The sequence below is a fragment of the Mytilus trossulus genome, chromosome 6 (genome assembly GCF_036588685.1).
Source record: "Mytilus trossulus isolate FHL-02 chromosome 6, PNRI_Mtr1.1.1.hap1, whole genome shotgun sequence".
Taxonomy (NCBI): domain Eukaryota; kingdom Metazoa; phylum Mollusca; class Bivalvia; order Mytilida; family Mytilidae; genus Mytilus; species Mytilus trossulus.
In genome coordinates, this window is record NC_086378.1 from 65,120,816 (window position 1) to 65,145,792 (window position 24,977).

At 30.7% G+C, this 24,977-nt stretch overlaps 1 protein-coding gene across 4 annotated transcripts; it reads right to left on the reverse strand.

The window, feature by feature from the left end:
• Positions 1–4,836: 4,836 nt before the first annotated feature.
• Positions 4,837–24,967, reverse strand: LOC134721681 (uncharacterized). Of its 4 annotated transcripts, XM_063584838.1 has the most exons (10): positions 24,601–24,664; positions 19,895–20,085; positions 17,722–17,771; positions 16,254–16,321; positions 14,377–14,607; positions 9,874–10,038; positions 9,105–9,179; positions 8,342–8,468; positions 7,291–7,523; positions 4,837–7,254 (listed from the first exon to the last, which is right to left on the reverse strand). In XM_063584838.1, exons 1-10 carry the CDS (start codon positions 24,646–24,648, stop codon positions 7,054–7,056), a joined length of 1,389 nt encoding a protein of 462 aa, XP_063440908.1. In that variant the 5' UTR covers positions 24,649–24,664; the 3' UTR covers positions 4,837–7,053. The 4 variants fall into 4 exon arrangements, with proteins under 4 accessions (XP_063440908.1, XP_063440909.1, XP_063440911.1 ...); XM_063584839.1 differs by lacking the exon at positions 24,601–24,664 and adding an exon at positions 24,776–24,967 and having other exon boundaries at positions 4,837–7,523; XM_063584841.1 differs by lacking the exon at positions 24,601–24,664 and adding an exon at positions 24,843–24,940 and having other exon boundaries at positions 4,837–7,523.
• Between the last annotated feature and the right edge of the window lie 10 nt (positions 24,968–24,977).

Below are 24,977 nucleotides of genomic sequence, written 5' to 3' on the forward strand. Positions count from 1 at the left end.
AATAAAATGATAAGATACAAACAAGCTAGGTAAATTGAAAAACATCTTCCACTTTATATACTTCAATATTTAAGATTAAGTGTGTTTCCGCTGAAAAACGTTGTTGACATCGGAATCGCGTGTTTAATTTTCAGTTGACGTTTTGAAACGTAGAAGATAAGACCCAATAAGAGCTATTGTAAATTTCCTTAATACATTCATAATGTGTTTAAAGATAACATAAAACAAGTAAATTATCTTTGACCTTGACATCCAATTCAACTAGATTACAAATATCATGAAACGAATGACTCCTACATTACTCCTTTCCAAAAAGTAAAATCACAAAAATACTGAACTCAGAGGAAAATCAAATCGGAAAGTCCCTAATCACATGGCAAAATCAAATGATAAAACACATCAAAAACGAATGGACAACAACTGTCATATTCCTGACTTAGGGCAGAAATTTTCTAATATAGAAAATGGTTGATTAAAACTGGTTTTATAGCGCATAACCTATCACTTTGTACGACAGTCTCATCAAATTCTGTTATATTTACAATGATGCGTGAACTAAACAGACATACTAAATAAAATAGTCACAATATGGGTACAGCAGTCATCAGCGTGTTACAATTTTAAAAGAAACAATTTTACCTAACATATTTTTGTCGTTCAATGTTACAAACAATTTTTAAATTTTACTTGGGCAATATGTTTTTGAAATACAGAATTCTAATATATGTGCCATTGTTATTGTAAACACTTAATTTGACGAATTCAATCACAAATTCCAATGTTCGTGTCTTCTTCAGATTACAGAGTAATTGAGACATAAGAAAGAACCCGAGCATAAACCAAAATATTTTTGTTTTAGCATATGTTTGTTTTAGCATATGTTTGTTATATTGGAAACAAAAAGGTTTCCCTTTTTTTCATTATATCAACAAATACTCTTGACAAACTTGTTACCATAGACAGATATTTTTCCACATTCAGTTGCAGTGGTGAAATTTTATACTGTATGCATTGACGTGCGAACTGGTAAAGATGTTCGAAATAAAAATAAAAAATGTGTTGTTAAGTAACTGAACAGAATGAAACACACAGAGAGAAGCACTGCAAATGCTAGTTTTCCTGGACTACCGGACTTCACTTTTAGTTTTTGTTGAAATTTCACTGTGCAATCTGTAGTTATATGTAATGGTTTTTGTTGACAGATGTTTTTATTGTCTTTTGACATTTTTTTAATTGTGTTTTCGTAAAGATTCATATTTTGAATCGCTTCAAATTTTGCCCAACAAAACTTTTATAGCTTTTATTATTGTATTAGCTGTGTCTTCATTGAATGCCGTGAAGATATATTTTATGGTTTACTTCTTTGTCCATTTGATTTTTGTGGAAATTTGTCTGATTGACAATCATACCACTTCTCCATATTACGTTTATAATATTTAGGAAATTTACAAAACAAAGAGGTTACCGTATACGTAGTATGTTACTACTTTCTAAATTGCATTTATGATTATAGATGACTTTTAAACTGTTAATTAAAATTTTTGGTTTGAGCGTTTCTGGTGAAGATGAAGAAGAAAAATCCTTCGGCTGTAGTGCTTAAGGTACACATTTTTGGAGACCTTAAACCATGAAATTCGACTGTCTAATATATAACAAGAGTGCACACACTGAAATGTCTCGCCTTCTTTACTAATCCTTGATACTATCTTGATAGACCTAAATATAAAGCTTTATTACAACTGTCACATAAACTCAACATTAACCAAGAAAATGAAACATTGATCTATGAAACATGAAAATGAGGTCAAGGTCAGATGAACCATGCCAGGCAGACATGTACAGCTAACAATTCTTCAATACAACAAATATAGTTGACTTATGGCTTATAAATAAATAAAAACAGACCAAAACACAAACACTTAAAACTTAGCAATGGACCGTGAAAATGAGGTCAAGGTCAAATAAAACCTGCGTAACCGACATATAGATCATAAAATATTTCCATACACCATATATAGTTGACTAATGCATAAAGTATTAGAAAAATAGACCAAAACTCAAAAACTTAACTTTGACCAGTGAACCATGAAAATGAGGTCAAGGTCAGATGACACCTGTCAGTTGGACATTCACACCTAACAGTCCTTCCATACACCAAATATACTAGACCTATTGCTTATAGTAACTGAGATATGGACTTGACCACCAAAACTTAACCTTGTTCACTGATCCATGAAATGAGGTCGAGGTCAAGTGAAAACTGTCTGACGGGCATGAGGACCTTGCAAGGTACGCACATACCAAATATAGTTATTCAATTACTTATAATAAGAGAGAATTTAACTTTACAAAAAATATTTTTTCAAGTAGTCACTGAACCATGAAAATGAGGTCAAGGACATTGGACATGTGACTGACGGAAAGATCGTAACATGAGGCATCTATATACAAAGTATGAAGCTTCCAGGTCTTCTACCTTCTAAAATATAAAGCTTTTAAAAAGTTAGCTAACACCGCCGCCGCCGCCGCCGCTGCCGGATCACTATCCCTATGGCGAGCTTTCTGCAACAAATGTTGCAGGCCCGACAATAAAAAATCCGGTTTATAAAAAAAATGTGATATTGCCTTTTTGATAGAAAGTTTTATCATTTTGAAAACCATCAGCACCGCTCTACCTATAGTGTACTAGATATATATTGTTATCAAAGGTAACAGGATTAAAACTTAAGGAAGCTCGCTTTTCATGTTTATGAATTTTGTTCAGATTTTCGATAATTTTGTGTTTTTTCCCATTTGAATGCCTTAACAGATTTTGACCGGTGACCCCCATTTTTCTTTTTATAATTCTTAAAGTCTTATAAAATTTTAATTACTTTTTAATAGTTTTTGACGACTTAAACTTGTCAATGATAAAGCTATGAAAAGTCAAGAGAGAACATTTTCCTCGCCAAAACTTCAATGGCTATTATCTTGAAAACAAGCACGGTGACCTATATATTGTTTTGGCTCTTTGGATTCCTTCATTAATCCTCTATAAATATAAACTAGTGTTTTGAAAAGTTAATTACTTTGAAACTCAGAAGCGAACTCCCTTAATTCGCCAGACTCACGTTTCGTCTACATAAGATTCATCATTCGCTCATATCAAAATATTTACAACGCCAAACAAGTACAAAGTTAAAGAGTATTGATGATAAAAAATTACAAAAAGTTGTGCCAAATACGGCTTATTTTCGATAATGGTAGTACAAAATCATATGCATTTTGAAATTAACCTAAAGTTAAACTAATACACCAGATAACAAAAATGCGGTGAAAATATATTATATCAAGATTGCAACAATTTCAATTCACAGCAGCAATGCAATTTCTTTCCATGCCCTTAATCAAATCGGAAAAGAATTAATTCTTCATGTGTTTGAGAAAGGATAATTATTAGTCCGGCCGATCGGTGAAAAAATTCCTAAAATAATAAGGTAAGCACCAATTTTTGCATGATGGTACATTTTTGTGTACTGAACAATATAAGCTATGGACCCACCCTCAAAATTCAATATGACGGCTTATTTCATGATGGCTGCCGTACGTTCTAAAATAGTTCTGAACACCCCATTGTTGCATCTACATACTTAAAATAAAGATTACTGAAAATCATGATTAACACATTTTTTTCAAAGTAATGATTTGTTAAAGAAAATCTCATAAACAAAAGAAAATTTTTAAATTATAGTTTCTTTCGAAAGATAACTGAAGCTATATTACCCCAAAAGTATAACATTAATTCAATATGCTGTCAATAACTGTAAGTACTCTAAGATATCTACTTAGTGTCTTTTTGTTGTGGGAATGTTAAAGTACCTTGTCTAATCTGTTTTATTATACGAGGTGCGGAGGATAGAAATCGACCCTATGCACATGAATAGCTCCTATATTATCAGTGTATCTTTTATCATTTTTTGGTTTGGGGAAAATCTTGATGCAAATTCTGTAATTATAACAATTTGGAAATTGGGTTGATAATGAGAACCTCACTAAACAGACCAATATTCATCTTTTCTATCGTATTTGAATTCTTTCAAACCACTCAAAGTCTTGTATTCTTGTATAAATACACTTGCGTAAGGTCGATTTCCATCTGACACAGCTCATATGTATTTCTGTGTGTATCCATCTGATGAGTTTAATCTTTTTCAACTGATTTTCATCGTTTGTACTGTTACACCACTGTCCCAGGTTAGGGGATTGAAGGTTGGGTACCCCTTTGCATGTTTAACCCTGACAAATTCTGTATGTGCTTGTCCCAAGTCCAGAGCCTGTAATTTAAATAATTTTTGAGTATCATATCTTTTTTGGTTTATTTTTTTTACATACACAAGGCCGTTAGTTATCACCTTTGAATTGATTTACATCTGTCATTTCATTGTCTTTAATAGCTAACTATGTGGTATGGGATTTGTTCATTGATGCAACTATACAGTAACCAATATAGTTGTTATTTTCTGTACCAACTAGAGTAAAATCACAGATTTAATAAACTCATCATAGATACCAGGACTAAATTTTGTATATTGATGATGTTGAATTATGGCCAATAATATACATGTATTTTTAATATTTCTGGGCATTTATTTTTTTACCAAATGGACCAAACTGCAAAAACATAAATATAATTTCAATAATACCCTTTTATAAATGTTTGAAATAAAACTATATATTTTGAGGTGGATCCAACCATTTTCAAAAGGGGGTTCCCAACACAGGATAAAGGATGTTCAAACCATATGTCCACATTCAAAAACAATCCCTGGAACACCCGGAATAATATACACAGAAACATATTTATTCAATTTTATTCAACTTCCTATTATTTTTCAACAAAATAAAATCTTTCACACAGTCATTTATATATACATTAACATTTTAACCCTGACAACCACTTACTTTTTAAAAAAAACAAAAAGATACTATCAGTCAATTTTCATTTCTATCCTAAAATTGTGATTCTACTAGAACTACTTTTAAATAATTATTGTATTATTCGTATATATTAATAAACATATTATGTAATTCAATCTTTTCTATGCTTATATGTATATTACAACAACATCCTAGAAAAGTATAATAAATGAATAATAAATTTTGAAAGCTGTACATAACCTTTTACTGTCATGATGGTATAGTAAAATATAAAATGGCAATAAAACCTTATTAACCAATAATTCATTCTATCAAGCCTAGGGAAAGATGATGAACATTGTCGAAAAAATCAATTAAAATTCTTTTGTTCATGGGAAAAACAGATTCTATCACTTAATCCAAACAATTTAAAAAAAAATCACCAACTACAGAATTTTCTGGTTTTGAAACTTGAATTACATTGCATCTCAAGTCTTTAATATTTTAATTCACAGGATACTGAAATTTGAAATAGGTTACAATCTATTCTTCTTTCAATCATTTCAAATGTTAATTGCAGTAGAAAAAATTGTCTGATAACAATACAGATTTTGTGAGCATTGTATGATTGACATCCAGTTTTTTTCTTCTGAAATATAATCAAAATCAGAAATGCAGAATTTTACATTTTAAAAAGTTTAAGCAGCAAAGCTACAGACATTAACTTTTATAAATAATAATTAATACTAAATAATAATATTTCAGCCCTTATGTATTATATCATGAAATAATCTATTTGGCAAGTTGATGTAAAGGTTTGAGATTCTGATTTATAATCTATGTGTGTATTCTTCATACAGATTTTTAAAGTTTGATAGTATAAACTTTGCATGTTGTGTCAATTACACATATAAGATTCATTTATTCAAAAAAATCAAATAATTCCAGATCGTAATGAAATAAAATTTCAAAATTATGATAAAATGATTTGCAAACTTTAGCTATCATAGGAAATATGTAAATGATATATACATATATATTTGTTTATAATTTTTGTTGCAAGGACTATGAAAATAAAATATAGTATATCAACACTGATGATTAAATTATGCAAAACAAAATATTGATAAAGCTCCCTTTTGAACTATTTATATCAACATTTACAAAATGACTATCATCTAATAGGACTAGCACTAAATTATAAAATTACATAATCAATTAACAACTAAAATAAAATCCCATAAAATACAGCAGATTTACAAATATTCACTTTATGTAATAAATGTAAAACACCAAGTATCTGAATTTCTTCAAAATTTTACTTCAAAGAAAACTGAAAGCCACAAGAAAATTTTTATAGATAAGTCACCAAATCTAAAATGGAGGACATAAGGATAACACAATTTTAAAGAATTCAATGTATTAATAGTTTTGGATTAGTAAATTGGACTTAAACACAAAACAATGCTTAAATCACTTAGCATGAAATGTAGGTCACTACAACACTATTGTTGCAATTTGCAAAAGGGGTTTTTATTTGAAGACATAGTGAAATTTATATACCAAATAACAGTCATTCATTCCTGTTTAAAAAAAGAAATTCTGTTTATTTGTCTTTGAATAAAAGAGATGTCAGGTATAAATCATGAAGACAGTAACCTAACAATGTTAACTGAAAGACATCTAGTGGTTACCATACAGTCTTCAACAAAAGACATGTCATGACGTGTCTATACAACACATACCAATAAGATATTTGTCACACATTTTTAACTGATCATATACAAGTAGGGATGATATAATGTTCCGTTTCATTTTTTTTTTATACCAACATTGTGATTTCAGAGAAAAGGATGCTCAAATGTGTTGTAGATGATGTACAAAAAATGTAAAAAAAAACCACATCCAGACTACCTTTAAGAGATAAGTGATACCTATGACATATTACCAAAGCCTAAATAGGTTGAATTTTATTTAAGATACTTGAATAAATCAACCTCAATTGTAAAAAATAAATTAAATATAGTACTTCTTTGTAAAATGCTAATACAACATTTGGACGGTTTCCATTGAAATTGCAGAAATAATACAATAAATATATGTACCAGTATATAATTGTACATCTTCTTTACAGATATATGTGTCTGATATTATACATTATGACACCAAACCAGTTGAATCTATGCCCAACTTCTTTTGAAGGTGTATTGCATTTTTCTTAAAATCTCTTTCCATTTCTTCCATAGTTTGAAGTTCTTTAACAAATTTATCAACATGTGCTGGTCTCTTGACTGGTGCAGACTCAACCCTAACTTTTATTGGGGGGTTTCTAAATTCTTCAATATCAAAATCAGATGAATCATCACCAGAATTTTCACAAGCATTGTCATTTATATCATCACCAGAATTTTCACAAGCATTGTCATTTATATCGAGGTGTTTCTCTTCTTCAATATCTTGATTACTCATATTGACTTGAAATGTGGGAAATGGTTCTAAAGTCTTTCTGCCCATGTTAGGTTCACTGGCAGATTTTAAGGTCGAATTTTTCTTTCCTGGGGTTTTGGCTGACACTGGTCTGGTGGTTTCAAATTTCATTGGCCTTTCTGACTTCTGGGTCATAAATGCTGCAATAAATAAAGAAAATACAATTATTAATTGTAATTTGATTAAAGAATGTTTTATTTTCAATGTGTCATTTGCAGCATTGGTACTACGTGTATTGAAAACTGCTAAAGTAATGTATTATAGCAAGTATACTGCTTCAATCCTTTCTGAAAAAATTTCAAGGATCTAAGTGGAAATCTGTTGGAATAGGTTATTATGCAGAACTACTAGTACTATTAATCCTTTGTAAAAATTTCTGAAAAAAAGTTCCAAATTATGTGTATAAGATATTTCCCTGGTATATCTCGGATCTACTTGGAGGTTGAAAATACTAGAAGCTGTTGACAAAAAATATGTATGACATCACAATGATCAAAGCTGGTTTTTCAACTTTGTGAAACCTGGCCAAACTTTTTAATATCTATTTACTATAAACAAGACTAAATATTATTTTTAGCAATTTTTACTTTCAAAATCAAATTACTATTGGCTGCTATAACTTGTGGCATATTGAAAATCTAAAGAATAGGAGGCTATACATGTGTCCCCCCCTCTCCAATATGTCTCCATAGTTGTGACTTCAAATTAATTCTATGATAATACAAGAACTTTGGATTCATCATTATTCCTTGGATACCAATTTTTAGTAGATTTCTTGGTTGCCTGGGAACCAAGAATTTCAATGTCGAATGAATAACAAAAATAATAATGTTATATAGAAATGCATGCAGATTTCGGCAAAATCACAAAATCAAATATCCATGAAAATTAAAATTTTCCTCAATCCACAAATATTGGTACCCATGCAAAAAATGAATCCACAGTAACAAAGACTTACTTCCATGTCCACTTTGTGGTCTAGATTTTGATTGCTGACCTCTAGGTATAAATGCACTAGCTGGTCTCTGAGATTTTCTGTTCTCATGATCTGGTCCAAACACAGCATCAAGATCAAACAAACTTTTCTGTAAAATTAAAAGAATATGGTGAATTTTATATATCTTCATAATGGGCTAGTCAAATATGGATGACCATGACAGCCATCTTTGTTGTACTCTTGGTTTATGAATAGCCTAAGTCTGATAGTCATGCAATGTTAATAATATGATTCCCCTTCCACAGCAAACTGATAAAATTGATATCTTTTATAAGTTTTCAAATCATCTTTACTATGTCTGTATGTACATTGTAGTCTGTTTCATTTGCCTTTCATTTTAAAATCATTTAATCACATGACATTTACATACACATATAGATTTTTAATGTGAATGCATGATGAGGCACTGGCTGTTTTATATAAACAAATTACATCAAATCAGATATAAAAAGATGCAAAATCTATAACTTCCCCTTAATGAGAAATTGAAGTAAGTTTATTTAAAGACATATTAGTACATTTCATATATATAACAAAGGAATCATAGTATATTTACCATAAAAAGATGATATAGGGTCCATGAATATAATTATATATATGATTTATCTTCCATTTTTTACAAATTTTTATTTATCAGAATTCTAGTAACATGAATAATGTTGTTAGTTTTATGGTGTACAATTAAACATATTTTTTTAACAATATAACAAGTTAATTTACCAACCTGACCATATCTTTGTGGATCATCATAATTTAATCTATTCTTTCCATAAGGATTTCCACTGTTTTGAACATGCAACTACAAATACATAAAATACATAAAATTATATTTTCAAATAATATATAAGTATGATTTGCATCAAAGAAACCATTTTTCATTCTAATGCAAAAACGTTTCTAACGATCATTTTGATTGGATAACGTCACCTTTTTTACATGGCATCCATTGACAACTGATGCTATTGGATGTACGCGCAGGCGCACACTGCATATGATAGATTTTAGTCACATGTTTAAAGTTGTTTTCTGTCAGTGTCATAAGAATGGAGATAACAATATTGTATTGTAATCTCCGACGGCATCAATTGGGGATTTGATGGTCACAAATACCCGTTTACTGTCTCCGCTAACGTGTCGCCAGTAAACTTAATTTGTGACCATCAAATCCCCAATTGATGCCGTCGGAGCTTAAAACACAATACAGTTATCTCCTTATTCTAATAAAAAAAACTATTTTATTGCTTAGCTTACAACATCTTTTATGTTGAATTATTGGTTTTTGCTTTTGTTGTTCGCAAAATATAACAAAAATATAACAATTTCAGACTAAGACTGCAGAAGTGTAATAAAACTTGGTGGATATGTACAATCATTTGAAAATATTGGCATCTGGTTTGATCATATCCTACAGCTTTTGATATTCTTTAATTTTGTGCGACCTCTAAGAATCATTTATTATAAACAAATTTCAGAGAAACAAATAGAACAATCACCGATTTTGTAATTGGGTCTGTGAAAGGAATCTGTGGCTCTCCGTTTCTATTTGACACAAACAGGTCCTTCATTTTAACATTTGCCCCATTGACCATATCTTTGGCAGTTCTGGGTCTTGCTGGTGCAGATTTGACTCTCCCTTTTAATCCTCCTGGCTGTTTAGTCTACAAAAGGTAGAAAACATCATAATTAATAATAAATATAAAACTGCTTGTAAGATTGCACTTTTCTTCAAGTGTAGGAGAAATGAGAAAAAAATATATTTTCATGGATATTTGATGTCATAGTTTTGTCATTTGAAGCCTAAACAAAAATTAATGCATTATACATTTAGATTCGTAGTTGACCTATATCCATGGGAAAATTTACCCTCAGAAAAATAACGAATTCAAAGAACAAATTATGCCACCCTTTATCACCAGTTTAACAAAATATGACCATAAAAATGTAGAATCAAAAATTTTCTGTTGATTTAGGTTTTAAGCTTATAATATTTATTTTAATCATTATGACATATGGTGATAACTATATTTGTAGTAGAAAGGTGAACACATTTCCTAAAATTATATTAACCTTAAACAGGCATGATCTTCAAGCAAATCTTAAACATTCAGGATACACATGAACAGTATCAATGTAAAAAAAAATAAAAGCAATATCTAACTTCAAATAATATCCCTGGATTTCATGTATTAACATTGAACAGTACTTATCTTTTATGTCTATCAATGATACAATTTACAAAAATAAGTGATGAAAATATGTGCTTTTCTTGTTGTCATTTCTATGAAATATCTACATCAAATAAATTGAAAAAAAAACCAGTCATTATGCAACCATGCAAAGCAACATAAAAACAAATTTACTTTCTTTTTTAAAGTGATGCTTGACTAACAATGCAATGCATGAGCAAGTGCATACTATTCAACTTCAGATCTTTTTCAGTCTTTTAATGCTTTTAAATCCCTTTTAATTTCACATAAAACATCATGCAATTTTTTTTTTTATTCTGATCTCATTCAGGTGAAAAAGCTAAAACATAAATATCATATAGTGAGAGAAGTACAGATATAATAAGCACTGTATGCTATTTAGTAAAACAAAATAACAATACCACTATAAAATGTCCTCACTACTATTTAGTCTGAAAATTATACCAATATTATTTAGGAATAAAATTTAACCAAAGTGCTTGGAAGCACCGTATGGTAAAGATTGCATACAATTTGTAGTGGGAATTAAAAGTTATTTTACAATAACGTATTAAATCATGTAAATAGCAATGGAAGGCAATATTTCAATTTGAGTGATTTTCAATTACCCTTATATAGTTGCAGTTGATAGGAACAATTGCAATTTACATTCAATTAACAAAACTCTAAAGTTAATTTTACTTTTATGATGGCTACTTTTAGAAAGATATAATCCCTTATAATGATGAGATGTATATAAAACTAAAAACAAATGTTTGATTGATATTAAAGTGTAGATGTACACATATTTGTTCCATGAATATGTGAGTATATATTTTAATGATAAATTGCTTGAAATGTACATGTATGGATTTAATGAAGAAACAAATCACCTCAATGTGGCATGTTATTGTTCTCTCAAACATTAAGTTATCAGGTCTTGAAAGTATAGCTATCAAGCCAACGAAATAAGGCTTTGATTGAATGAATGCAATCTTTACCCTAATAAAATCTACACACTATATAAATAACAATATCACATTTTAATTTGTATTTAAAAAAATAAATACATGTAGTTGGAAGGAGTGTTATACCATAACTTTATGAAAAATATCTCTAAAACAACCATGGTCAAATATTCTGAACAACAGATAGACCAGAAACTGTAGTGTATCTGTTTAAGGTTTCTATGTGCAGCTAAATGTTTAGCCCTTGTCTTATCCATTACATTGAAAATTTTGTCCAATTATTTTTCAGGTCATGTACATTTCTAGTCCAAATAATTATGATGTCTTGAAAGGCTAACAAAGTAAGGCCAGGATTTTTTAATTTGTTGGTTTACGGATCCGCCGACCCGATTTTGCCGATTCCTAGAATAAAAATAAAATTGACTTTTCATGCTTTTTTATTCCCGCCGACCCAAACAAATACATTATCCCTGAAAAATAATTAAATTCTTCTTTTTTTATGAAATGAAATGCATGAATCACTAACAAAATTGATGACACTCTCTGTTGTGAAAAAATAAACTTCCAGTTTTCGTTTCTAAAAATAGACAAATCAATTATAACTGACCTTGAAATGTCGTTTACGCAAATAATTTTGCAGCACGAAATCTGTGTTTAAAACCCATTACTGTAACACAATAAGTTCGTTTCCCTTATTTGTCATCAGTCTGTAAGATGCATAATCTCATAGAAATAGCTAGACTTGTCCAAATGTGGACAGGTGGAAAGCACCTTGGAAGTAAAAGTTCTGAATATCAACAAGTCATTTAGAATTTTCTTGTTTCATGGATAATTAAAAAAAAAATATCGTTCATTTTGATTAAAAACGGGGATGCATGACACTAGATTAACCTGATATTTTTGTTTTTTCCGTGGACGAGTCTATTACGTTTTTGACACTTGTGTTGAAACTTATTTTTGTACGATGTTTTTTACATTTTTTCTTTATCTGTTTTCGTTTTTGAGTATCATTACTCACCAAGTTTTCTGGAATTGAAATGAGCTACCCGAATTTGTTTTTCTTGTTTGTGAAAAGACGATTTAATTTCGTCTAGTTTGTCTGTGAACACCCCCCTTTTTTAAGGCAAATCATTAGACAATGTCATGCGATATTTATGACAGCTGAGCAAGAATGTTTCATCGAACTAAAATTTGAAATGGTGACAAAATAGCATAAAAACATTTTGTTAGAAAGGTGAAATGTATATTTATTTTGCATTTTTTTTTTCTGTCTTGAAAGATATTTTTTTTTTTTTTTTCCCGACCGACCGACCCGACTTTTTCATGGGGAAAATCTGTAAACCAACAAATTAAAAAACCGTGGCCTAAGGCGTCAAAGAAAAAAATTATAATAGCTTTTCAAGACGTCATTATTATTTGGACTAGTACATTTCCCGCCATTTTTTATATAATCATTTCAGAAATCATTTTTTTTTTAAATTCTAGTAGTGTCTTTTTTTTAGATTAATAAAACCTTGAATTAATCATAAAATTCTGGCAACAAATACGTTTTTAAACAAAATTGGGATTGTGCAAAACCCATATTGTACTTTTTGTAAGACTGAACTTGAATCAATTGAACATATAATGTGGGATTGTTATTATGTACAACAATTTATTGGGCAAACTGAAATGTGGTTTCTGCATAATGGTATTAGTTTACCATTTACACAGGATATTTTTTTGTTTGGAAATTTATCACGAATGTACAAAGGTGACCTTCAAAACAATATTTTTCTCTGAATTAAACAATATATGTATAATACACAATATTTTAAAGAAGAATTAAGTTTAACAGCATTGATTGAAAAATAAAGCATCATTATATTTTGGAGAAGAAGATATCAATTAAAAATAAATGTTTTGAAAAGTTTAATCAAGCTTGGTGCATTTACCAAGAGGCTTTACAGGATAATTTGGTGGATTTGCAACTATGAAAAAATTAGCAGACATCAAACTGATTTTTTTTTTTTTTATATTGTTGTTTTTATATTGGTTTTTTTTATATTGTTTTTTTGTTTTTTGTTGTTTTTGGTTTTTTTTCGTTTTTTTTAATCATCTTTTAATTCTTTTATTTATTAATTCTCTATATTTTTTTTTGTATGTCCTTTTTAATAAGATAAAATTATAAAATCCAAACAAAATGTTATTTTCAAGTTCTATACATTTTCTTATAGGTTGTATTATATTACATTTATATATATATATATGAACTTATTGTTTGATAAATGTACTGTTGTATATTATATATGTTGGATAAAAAAAAAATTTAAAAAAAAACAACCTTGAACAGATTAAATGCATTTTACTTCTGCCTTTAAAATAATTTTAAAGATCAATAATCTACCGAACCCATGTGTCCAAATGACTTACTCGTGGTGTTGTTCTATTGCCTCTATTATCTCTCTTACTCTTGTCTGTCATAACAACTTTTTGAAACTAAATAACATGTCAGGTTTTAATTTCTTATATATATTTGCTTATTTATTGTAAGTTAAGTACATGAATATATTTATACAAATATCCTATTTCAAACTAAATTATTATCTGTGCTAACATTTATCAGTCTTTCTGTGGAATCAGTGGAATTAGCTGGCAAAATAGCCACTGCCAAAATTTATTTGTTCAACAAAGTGACCAATTAAAATTATAAGGTTTAAGTAACTGTATTTACAATAAAAGCTTTAAACAATATAAAAGTAGCCTGTATATAGAAACTGATGCAAATAGGCTATTAACTGACTACAAGAATCTCAATGATTCCTATTAAGCTAACAATATTTAGAAAATTCTATCCCCATACCTTGCTGTATGCATTAATAAACCTTCTGTCCACTTCCTCATAAGTTTTGGAATTTTTTCTATTAGGTGCTTTCCCCATATCTATTTGATGATGATGTAATACTTCGTCCATATACAGCTGGCGATTCTGCATATACAGCATCTGTCTTTGTCGGATTTCTTCCTGAATTTCTGCATAGTTTCTGTCCAGTAACTTTATACTTAATCTTTCCCAAAGCATTGCTGCTCTAGCCTGCAAACATAAAAGTACTGATACATAGAGACATATCTAAACTAAAACAATGAACTTTCTCTTATATTTCAAATCTAAACAATATTGGATTGGATTTATAGAATAGAGAATAATTATAAGCAAAAGGTGCAGAAAAAAGGGTGGACAAGTGAAACTGTGAGCTACTGCTCACTGATGATACCCCCGCCACAAGTGGATAATATTAATAGTGTTCGGTAAACAGGAAGTTGTGGATTGATGAATTTTGAAAACGCATCACACGGTATAGCTGACTTATATAAATCCTGAAACCAAATTTTAGAAATCCTTGTATTGTAGTTCCTGAGAAAAATGTGACGAAAATTTTCAACTTGGCCATCATGTGTAAAACCATACAAGTGTTCGGTAAACAGGAAGTTGTCAAGTGATCAATCTGAAAACGCATCACACGGTATTGCTGACTTAGATAAACCCTGAAACCAAATTTCAGAAATCCTTGTATTGTAGTTCCTGAGAATAATGCGACAAAAAATATTCATGGGAAGGACGGACTGACTGACGGAAGGACAGACAGAGGTAAAACAGTATACCCCCCTTTTTTTAAAGCGGGGGTATAAAAATGGAGAAAAATGGGGAAAAATAGGCTTAAAATCTCAGATATATACAGAATACACATTATTATATAATTAACACAAAAATAAACAAAGAATTGAAAAAATGGAATAAAAAATTAAGGAAATGAAATGAAGGACCCAACCAGACCCTCACTTCGTAAGTTCTTAATGTTAATTTTACATAGATTTTAGTTATTACTGAATTCAAAATTGATAAAACCTATACTGACTAATGTGTAACGTTTACAACATCCAGTTGGAAGAGTGCAAGGATGCACTCTATAAGAAAAATATAATAATTGCAATATATTTTTACAGGTGATCTAATTCAAAGCCTTTAAGTCTGTTCCAAACAAACTTTTGCGCCTGTCCCAAGTCAGGAGCCTCTGGCCTTTGTTAGTCTTGTATTATTTCAATTTTAGTTTCTTGTGTACAATTTGGAAATTATTATGGCGTTCATTATCACTGGACTAGTATATATTTGTTTTGGGGCCAGCTGAAGGACGCCTCAGGGTGCGGGAATTTCTCGCTACATTGAAGACCTGTTGGTGACCTTCTGCTGTTGTTTTTTATTTGGTCGGGTTGTTGTCTCTTTGACACATTCCCCATTTCCATTCTCAATTTTATTTTTCTAGCAGCAGCCCAAGTTGTTTTCCCTCATATTTACATGGTCAATCTTTCTTTTCTCATCCTCAATATGCATGAAATGTTTGTCACTGGGCATTTAACAAAAAAACAATAAATCAATAAATTTCCTTTTTGCTAATAATAAAATGATCTTTGTTAGAAAATTTCCAGCATTGTCAAGCACATTTTCAATATAAGGCAATGTAGGAAAGGTGTAGACATGAAAGGTTTCTATACACATTAGCTCCAAATAGAGCTTTTGTTACTTAGTAGAAGCCATATTAACTATGTTCAATATTTTATGATCAGTCCTTGTGCTAATACTTTAAACTCTTTAATATACAAGTATCTGTTAAAACTACCATAAGACATATCTTACATTTCTAAGTTTCTTTTAATTCATGCCCAATGTATAAATAGACTTACAGATTTGTCAGGAACTGGTGTATTTGTTAGATGAGTGGCTCTATAATCAAACTCTGGTGGAGGAAGTCCTACAATTGTAAGGTATGTAATAATAAAACAAGTGCAGAATATTAATACCAAAATTTCATACCCCTGAACATCATGCAACAAAGGCCCACAAAAACACAAATATTTTAACATTATAATTATGGATATTATCTTTTTATAATGTGTGTATATTTCAAATTCAAAGTTTCAGAAAAATTAGGTTACTTATCCCCCTTATTGATTAACTGATGCACTCTTTGTTTATTTTGAATAACAAGTATAATGATTCACATTGTTTATATGACATGATTCATATATATATATATATAAATGGAAATTAGCAAAGTTTGATGTGTACTGAGGTTTCTTTATTATTCGTGGGATTTGTGGATAAAAATCGACCCTTAATTAAAATGTTCAACAAAGGTGTACATTTTTTATACAGTGTTCTCCCTAGGCCATTTTAGCCCTGCGCTGTTCAGCGCTATCGTAACTTACCAGGGTGGTATTTGGGCAGACCGCACCACTATCCAATCAAAATCAGTGCTATTGTTTTTGAATTTTTAAACTTCTGGTATTATTTCGTACATATTCCAATCACTTGATAAACTGGTTGATTTATCTTAGAGATCATTAATTCAACCAATGAAGTCAAATATAAGAGGGGCCAATTCAAAAAATGAACAAAATGGTGCTACTTGCAAATCTTTTCCTGCCAAATAAGCCTTTCCTTCCTTGAGTTTTGTGCTTTGAAAGATACAAAAACTTCATATAATATAGGCTTGTAGTTGTTTGCAGACTTTGCCAAAACAGAAAATCAAATATCCATAACAAAAATTTCATTTCCATGCAAATTGTTAGCCACAAAAATATATAAATCAACAGTACATAATGTACATGTACATGTGGCAGTTACTTAATAAAATCTATAAATGCTGAATTGTTTAATTTATAAAAAGACTGCCAAATTTTATAAGAAATGTTAATTAGGTACAAATGTATTAAAAACAATACATAATTAGAAAAACATGGCAAATCCTCAATCCTACGTACAGGAAATGTTTTAGATAGTTAAAAAATATACATGATGTTTCATAAATGCATCAGTTTTGTATATTAATCATATTAGTTACATATTTGTATTTCTACTTACACATGTAATATGTCTTTTAAATTTATGTTCATGCATTTCATGTCTACATATTAATATTGTTTTTGATGTTATTATTATGTATTTTATAAAATGTTCTGTTATTTATTATTTGTATGTATGTAATAGAGATCTAGAGGACGTTCTGAGTTGCAAAACTTGTGTCTAATCCTTTAATTTGGTCGTTATGTTTTTAGACAATAAAATATGTTTAAACTATATATATATATATATGTAATCTGTTTGATTCTTTTTAAGCAGATAATTTAGGATGTTATAAAATGAACTCACCCACTATATTGGCTAAATGTAAGGATGCATTGTAATCTCCAGTCCATGACCTTTAAAAGCAGAAAAAATGATTTATATTTCAAATGATAGTTTTAGTCAAATATAATATTTTTTATAACAGACTAAAATCATAATACAAATGTAGGTTATTTTAGTAGAAGTTTTCTGAACAGGTAGTTAAAAAGGGAATAATATAGTCACTATTTCATGCATATATGACATGTCACCAATAAAAACAGATTAAATTTGTATAGAATGCATTATGCTCATTGTTGAAGGCCCTACTGTGACATCTACCCTTGTTAACAGCTATATCAGTTAGACTCAGATGGTGAATAGTTGTGTCATTGGCAATCATACATTGTACCACATCTCCTGGTTTTTTTTTTTATTAAAAAACATGCAACATGTAAAGTCTTCAGTCTACAATAATTGTACCATTTTGTTATAGTGTCATATTATATTTCTCCATTTCAAACCAGTGTATTTTCAAATATATATATTGAAAAAAAAGATTTGCTGAGCATTTCAAATATTTAAAAATAAATTATAATTAAATAAAGATCTTTGTATGTGGTGTCATAAAATAACAAAAGATATCAATAAATGGCATAAACCTAAGGAATACAAATCTTAAAAAGGCACTTAAATATATGTGTGTTGACCAGGGTTTCCGCTGGCGGTCGCCATTTTCTCAATTTGCGAAAAAATAATAATTGTGGCGATTAAAATTCGTCATTGGCGAAAGAATTTGGCGAAAGAAATATATATAACGATTTATTTTTAACCATCTTGTGTATTTACTTTTTTCGGGTTTCTCTGACTTTACCGATCAGACAATACTCGGAATTCACCTTGAACTCGTTAAGATTTTGACAGAAATCAATAATCAGCTGATTGCATTCAAAGCTATCGACATCAAAGGACTAATTAATAAAGGTGTTGATTGTATGATACAATGTATGACAAAATGAAATGGCTTCTGTCACATGTCACAAAAGGGATTTATTAACGACTTTGCGACGCACATGTTTGAAGCAAAATGTTACGCTTCCTTTCCCTCTTTTAATGATAGTCCAGAAAAGAAAATTGTTGTTATGACGAAAAATGTGCAAAAGCAAGAAAGGTTTCTGATTTAAAACTTTATCATTTAACTGTCATATAAATTCATTGATTTGAGTGGGTACTTTAAAGTCGTTTCAGTGACACACGTGTTTCAAGCATTTAGTTTTACTTATTAACGATGGTCTAGAAAAGAAAACTGTTGTTATGAAAAAATCTATTCAATAGGTTGGCATTAGAGTAACCCTTCAATGTAATGACTACACCTTACACGAGGGATCAATTCCAAGTGATAAGATGCTTCGTTTTGTTGTATAAACCACTTCTTATTTAGGAGGGGGGAGGGGGGTGTTGGAAAAAAGGAAAATTTTAAAAGAAAAATATATTTGTGTTACTTGTCGAAAAAAATAATAAAGTGGCGAAAAAAATATTTTTTTGGCGAAAGAGGTTGCGAAAAAAATAATTGACCCAGGGGAAACCCTGGTGTTGACTGTATTCTCCAGATAACTCTTTAAGGGGGCTCGCGGGTCTAAACCATTTTTTTTTATTTACTATAATAAGATTTCACTATTTTCTTCTATAAATGAACTTTATCTTATACTTAATAGAAAAATGAAATAAAAAAATGGGGTCACCGTTTATTTAAGCTCACGATCTGCCTTCGAAAAAAAGCATGAATTTTGTTAATGTCCTTTTTTTCTGTTGAACTAATAACTAATAATATCAAAATAAAAAAGAACTGAATTACAGAAATCGCTTAAATTTTACAATTATTTAGGTTATGTACAGCTTATTCAAAAACAGCAATAAAAACTTAAGGTCACTGATGAGTTGAAATATATATTTCAATTTTAATGCCAAAAAATGGCATGTTTGCACCAAGGGGAGATAATTTGGAGCTTTTTTAATGATATCTACATGTTTTAAAAAGTCACCTGGGGCCGACACAAATTGACTTTTTGGAATGATTTTTGTACTATATGATAAAGTAACAACTACTTAAGGTAATAACATTTATAATAAAATTTGTAATGAAAAATAAATGTTAATTTTTTTTCTGTAAATCTTATACCCAGGAGCCTCCTTAAATATTTAAGTTTAAAAAACATACCTCTTTATTAGTGATATCAAACAATTAAGCTGTTCTATGGCTGCATTCTTTTCATGTTGACACAGTTTTACATCCTGTTTGAGTTTAGTAATGGTATCCAGTAATGCTGTTGTGTTTTGTGGATTACCAGGAGAACTAAAAAGAGGCTCAACGTGGATTCCTTTGGCTTGCATTATTTTCTTTTTGTAATCCTGTGATAAAAAGAAAATGATTGAATAGCAAGCATTTGTAATACATGTATGTACATGTAGCATAAAGCATTTATGCAAGTTAACCAGCTTTCTTCAAAGCAGTCAATTATATTTCAAATATAAAAATATAGTATATACCAATACACATAATTAACAGCGCCTGGTGATGTTTGATAGCCTGACCGGTTTCGGTCCATAAAGGACCTTCATCAGAGGCAGAATGGTGGATTAAGGTTTGCACCCTATTTATATAGATATGGTAACCGGCGGTTGAGTTAACCGGCGGTTGAGTTAACCGGCGGTTGGGTTAACCAGCGGTTGCGTTCACCGGCGGTTGAGTTAATCGGCGGTTACGTTAACCAGTGGTTGCGTTAACCGGCGGTTGAGTTTACCGGCGGTTGAGTAAACCGGTGAAAAATCCCAGTGGGATTTTCCATGGTTACAATTATCTATATTTAGCTAATGTTCATGTTACAGTAAACTTTTTGACATGTTACGGTAAACATTTTACACTATATGGTAAACATGTGACCTGATGATATAACCATATTTGGGCTTTAGCATTGGATAAAGGGTGTTTTAATAATTTAAGAAGTACATAGTAATCATTTAGTCTTGATCTTTGGCTTATGATCCACCTAAATATCAAGTCTTGGAATAGTATTTCATGGTAGTTATGTGATATTAATATTTGGCTTATGATACACCTAAATATCAAGTCTTGAAATAGTACTTCCTTGTAGTCATGCAGTCTTGACCTCAGGCTTATGATACACCTGTATATCAAGTCTTGAAATAGTAATTCATGGTAGTCATGCAGTCTTGATCTTTGGCTCATGATACACCTAAATATCAAGTCTAATAATAGTATTTCATGGTAGTCATGCAGTCTTTGACGTTTTAGCTTGTGATACACCAAAACATCAAGCGTAAGCCTAGCGATTACCTGAAATTGATTAACTCAACCCCCGGTTACCATATCTATATAAATAGGGTGCAAACATTAATCCACCATTCTGCCTCTGATGAAGGTCCTTTATGGACCGAAACCGGTCAGGCTATCAAACATCACCAGGCGCTGTTAATTATGTGTATTGGTATATACTATATTTTTATGCTTTTACATTTTTCTCACTGATACACATAGTTAATATGGCTTCTACTAACGAAAGCTCCATGGAGCTAATGTGTTTAGAGACTACTTATGTCAGTACACCTTTCCTATATTGCCTATATTTCAAATATACTTAGAGCTTTATAAAAAAAAACTCCTCCAAAGAAACAAAGACTGCTTTAGTTCACCATGTTCAATAAATGATAATCTTTGCAGTCTGCGGGTAAAATACAAGCATGACATGAATGTGTTGTATCTATATGTGACAGCTACTGAGAAATAGTGCAATTAATTAAAAATAAATCATAATATTCATGATATTAGGTTAGAAGTTTATAAAATTTAGTATATCTTGTATGATATTCATCATTTATGATTCTTTTTACAGTATTGATGGTGTAAGAGCTGAATTAAAATCTCTTTTTGTACTCACTCAACTTACTTTGACCTATCAGCATACATAAAGTGTTGAAAGGACTCACAATTTGAGTTGAAAAATTTAGAAAAATGAATGCTGTAAGTCCAGTGTTGTTGATTTGCACTGTCATGAGAATAATAAAAAGTAAATTCACATTAAAATCAAGAACTCCATTTTATCATTTTACTTTAAAGAGTGTATAGGTAATAATAATCATAGTGGACATATACATTTGTCCTTTATAAGCATAGTATGGGCATAGGTACATGTACATCATGTGTAAATGTACTTGGGGACATGACATTTTTTTAAACCCTCCCACTTTTCCCAAATCTGTTCTTTTTCCCAATCTTTTTACTTTTAAATTGTTTATTCCATCAAAATAAAAACAATATCAATTATTAGTTTACTGTATTATCCACTAAAAGAAAATAAAAAACAATGGATTATTTATATTAATTGAAATACACACATAGAATGCATATCTAAAAAGGCAAATTCAACTATGGCCTTTGTCCAAAGAAACCTGAATCACTGACACTGTTCACAGCAAACAAAAGCTGTAAGCTACACAACGCTACAATTTAGTTACACCATTGCTTGAGTATGCTCACCTTAACATACAGAAAATAGAAAGTATGTCCAGTTTTTAATGGATGACTACCAACAAACTAGCAGTGTAACATCAATGATAAAAAGTCTACAGTGACGCCTAGAAATTAAAATATTGTTTGTTTGCCCTTTTCCGACCCTATGTTTTGAAACAGGGTAGGTAGGTAGGTAAAATAATTTGGCTCAGTATATTATATAATATTTTATTTTATAGATACAAAATCTGCATTATGTCATTTTTGTCCATTTTGTTTTTGCAAATAAGTTTTCTGGGACTATTAGAATGTGAAGCTAACTCATATGCACTACTATGTTGTTTTCAAATATCAAAATATAGAGGTGTGATGCATTTCTTCAACGTTTATTTGCCTGGAACTTTGAAGAGTTTGAACTTGCACTTATATTCTACACTTTGTACCTTGTACGCTTACCTAAAGGTTTTTTGTAAGAGATAACTTTGTACTGGTACCGTAAGATATGTCTGGGCAGACATACTATACTAGTAGAAAAAGTCCCATGAGTGTTAAAAATTTTGTGTGTGCCTTTGGCTTTGTTTCCAATAAAAGTGCTACAATCTTCAAACTTCATTGTCACGTATTTTACATCGTATTTATAAATGATCTGTATGGAAAACATGGTGATTTTACTGCCAGATATTCTCCAATTTACAGGGTTTTGTCACTTTTGGTTCATGTCAGATATAAATAATATAGCGTCATCTTTAACATAATCATCCTGATCTGCGGATCACAAAAGGCCATCCCTACATAGAATACAACGTCCATTTACAAATTAGTTTGTACACACGTTGATAATTTTGTATCAAACAAACTTTTTGGTAAATGAACCCTGCTCTTGTAAGTATAAAGGTACAGAGTAATGTACATCATATCATGATTTCAGGAAGGGTTCAACATCGATTTCAAACAAATGCTTTGAAACTTCAAATGCAAGCGTTTATGTCTAAAACTCAGGTGATACCAAACGGACTGGACCTTATACATTAAAGATAAAACCCGGGAAATACAAATATAAGATTTTTGGTAGGAACGAAAAAATAAAATAAAATCTTGCTGGTAAATACAAATAAAAGATTTTCAGGTGGAACGAATTTATAGGGTCGGTCGATAAAGGGCAAACAAATAATATTTTGATTTAAATGTAAGCCTGAGAACCACTAGCCAACAGGAGGTCCAGATGCAAATCCAAAACTTTAAACTTCCCAATGTTAATAGTGTGTTTAATGTTTTTGTTGTAATTTTTAATTTTCATTATGATGTATATTTTTGGTGTTGGAACTGTTCCATGTACATGATGAAGGAAAGTATGGTTACCCAATGAATGTAATTTCATACATGTCATAGGGTTGTAAAAGCATTTGCTGTGCATACATTTTAAGAATGAAGCGCTTCTGGCGCAAAAGTTCTGCGCTTCATTCAACATGTACTTCCATCAACGCTTTTATACCCCAATGAATTTACCAAAAAAAGCATTCCATACTTAAATAATACTCAACTAGAGTACTGTACTGAATTTGGGGGGAAATAAGGATAGAGGCACAGGTACTTCTTTATATCCATTGGAAGAAATATATATGTCGATACTCTCTCGATATATATTCATGATATTGGATCTTCCCATGTGAGTTTGTGGTCTAGTGGTTAAGAAAGATGGCTACAGTGCTGAAGGTCGGGATGCTAAAAATGTCAGTACACCAGAAGGGTGATTTTCACCCTCTCACACACTTCATTGGTATCCAGACTGGAGTTTAAACTAGCTTAGATACTTCGTGGGCCTCAGTAGTTTAAAGTTGTTCCCAGCTTGACCTGGAGATCAATCTTCTGAAATCTTTTTGGGTTGTCTGTTCCAACCGAGAAGCCCAGTGGTTCTTTCCAAGTACTTCGGCTTCCTCTTCCATAATAACAGACTGCCCAGTGTCCGACATCCTCCCTTGGGCGGTGTTGGGATGGGGATTGTTCTGTAGTGGGTTAATATTGTAAAGGACATGATCTCCATCAATCCTTAGGGACCCGGATTGTACAAGGATCTGCTGTACCCTTGCAGACATCAAGGGGTGCTTCTATACTGGCAGAATCTCAAAATACATACATACATACATGGATAGAAACAAGTGACTGTGGATGAGAAAAGGGTTTTGGAGAAAAGGGGGAGGGCTTACAAAATTGTCATGATCAAATAATGCAAAGTATTTATGAGTCTGGTAACCCTGAATATATAACATGCATTTAAGCACTGTTGAAGTGAGATTTTTTATGTATGGGAATTGTGTTCAAGTAAAATGTACATACATGTACTACATGGTGCATTTTTGAATACTATTTTATCTATAAATTGTACATGGTGTGTATACCCTTAAAAACACAATTCTTGATGACCCCAAAATACACAGTCCAGACATCTTCGCGCCTGCGAAATACGAGTTCAGATAGTTCATAGTGAGAATCACATGTGACATGTGATAATTGTCCAAGGAAATGTAAGAAGTGCACTCAACGATTTAAATTTGTATAAAATTTAGCTCGTACCCTTTTCAAAAATTTAAGACATAGGAATAACTCTTCTGCATAGGTCCAAAATAAATGCTTTGATTACTCTCTAATTTTTATTCTTTATCTGTTATGTTGTTCTTCCAGACACTTCACATATTTCTACATAGATTAGACGCCATGTTGTTTACATCAGCGCTATGCATTCGATATTCTTTAGGTTTATAATAACAAAGTGCGA

What these genes read in the sequence shown, in the direction of transcription:
- LOC134721681 (XM_063584837.1), bottom strand. Translation starts at nt 24,648, where the DNA reads ATGTCTGGACTGTGTATTTTGGGGTCATCAAGAATTGTGTTTTTAAGG. An exon ending in ACATTTAGCCAATATAGTGG is followed by an intron (nt 16,322 to 17,721) that starts GTGAGTTCATTT and finishes TTACAATTGTAG; the next exon opens with GACTTCCTCCACCAGAGTTT. An exon ending in ACCACAAAGTGGACATGGAA is followed by an intron (nt 7,524 to 8,341) that starts GTAAGTCTTTGT and finishes TATTTATTGCAG; the next exon opens with CATTTATGACCCAGAAGTCA.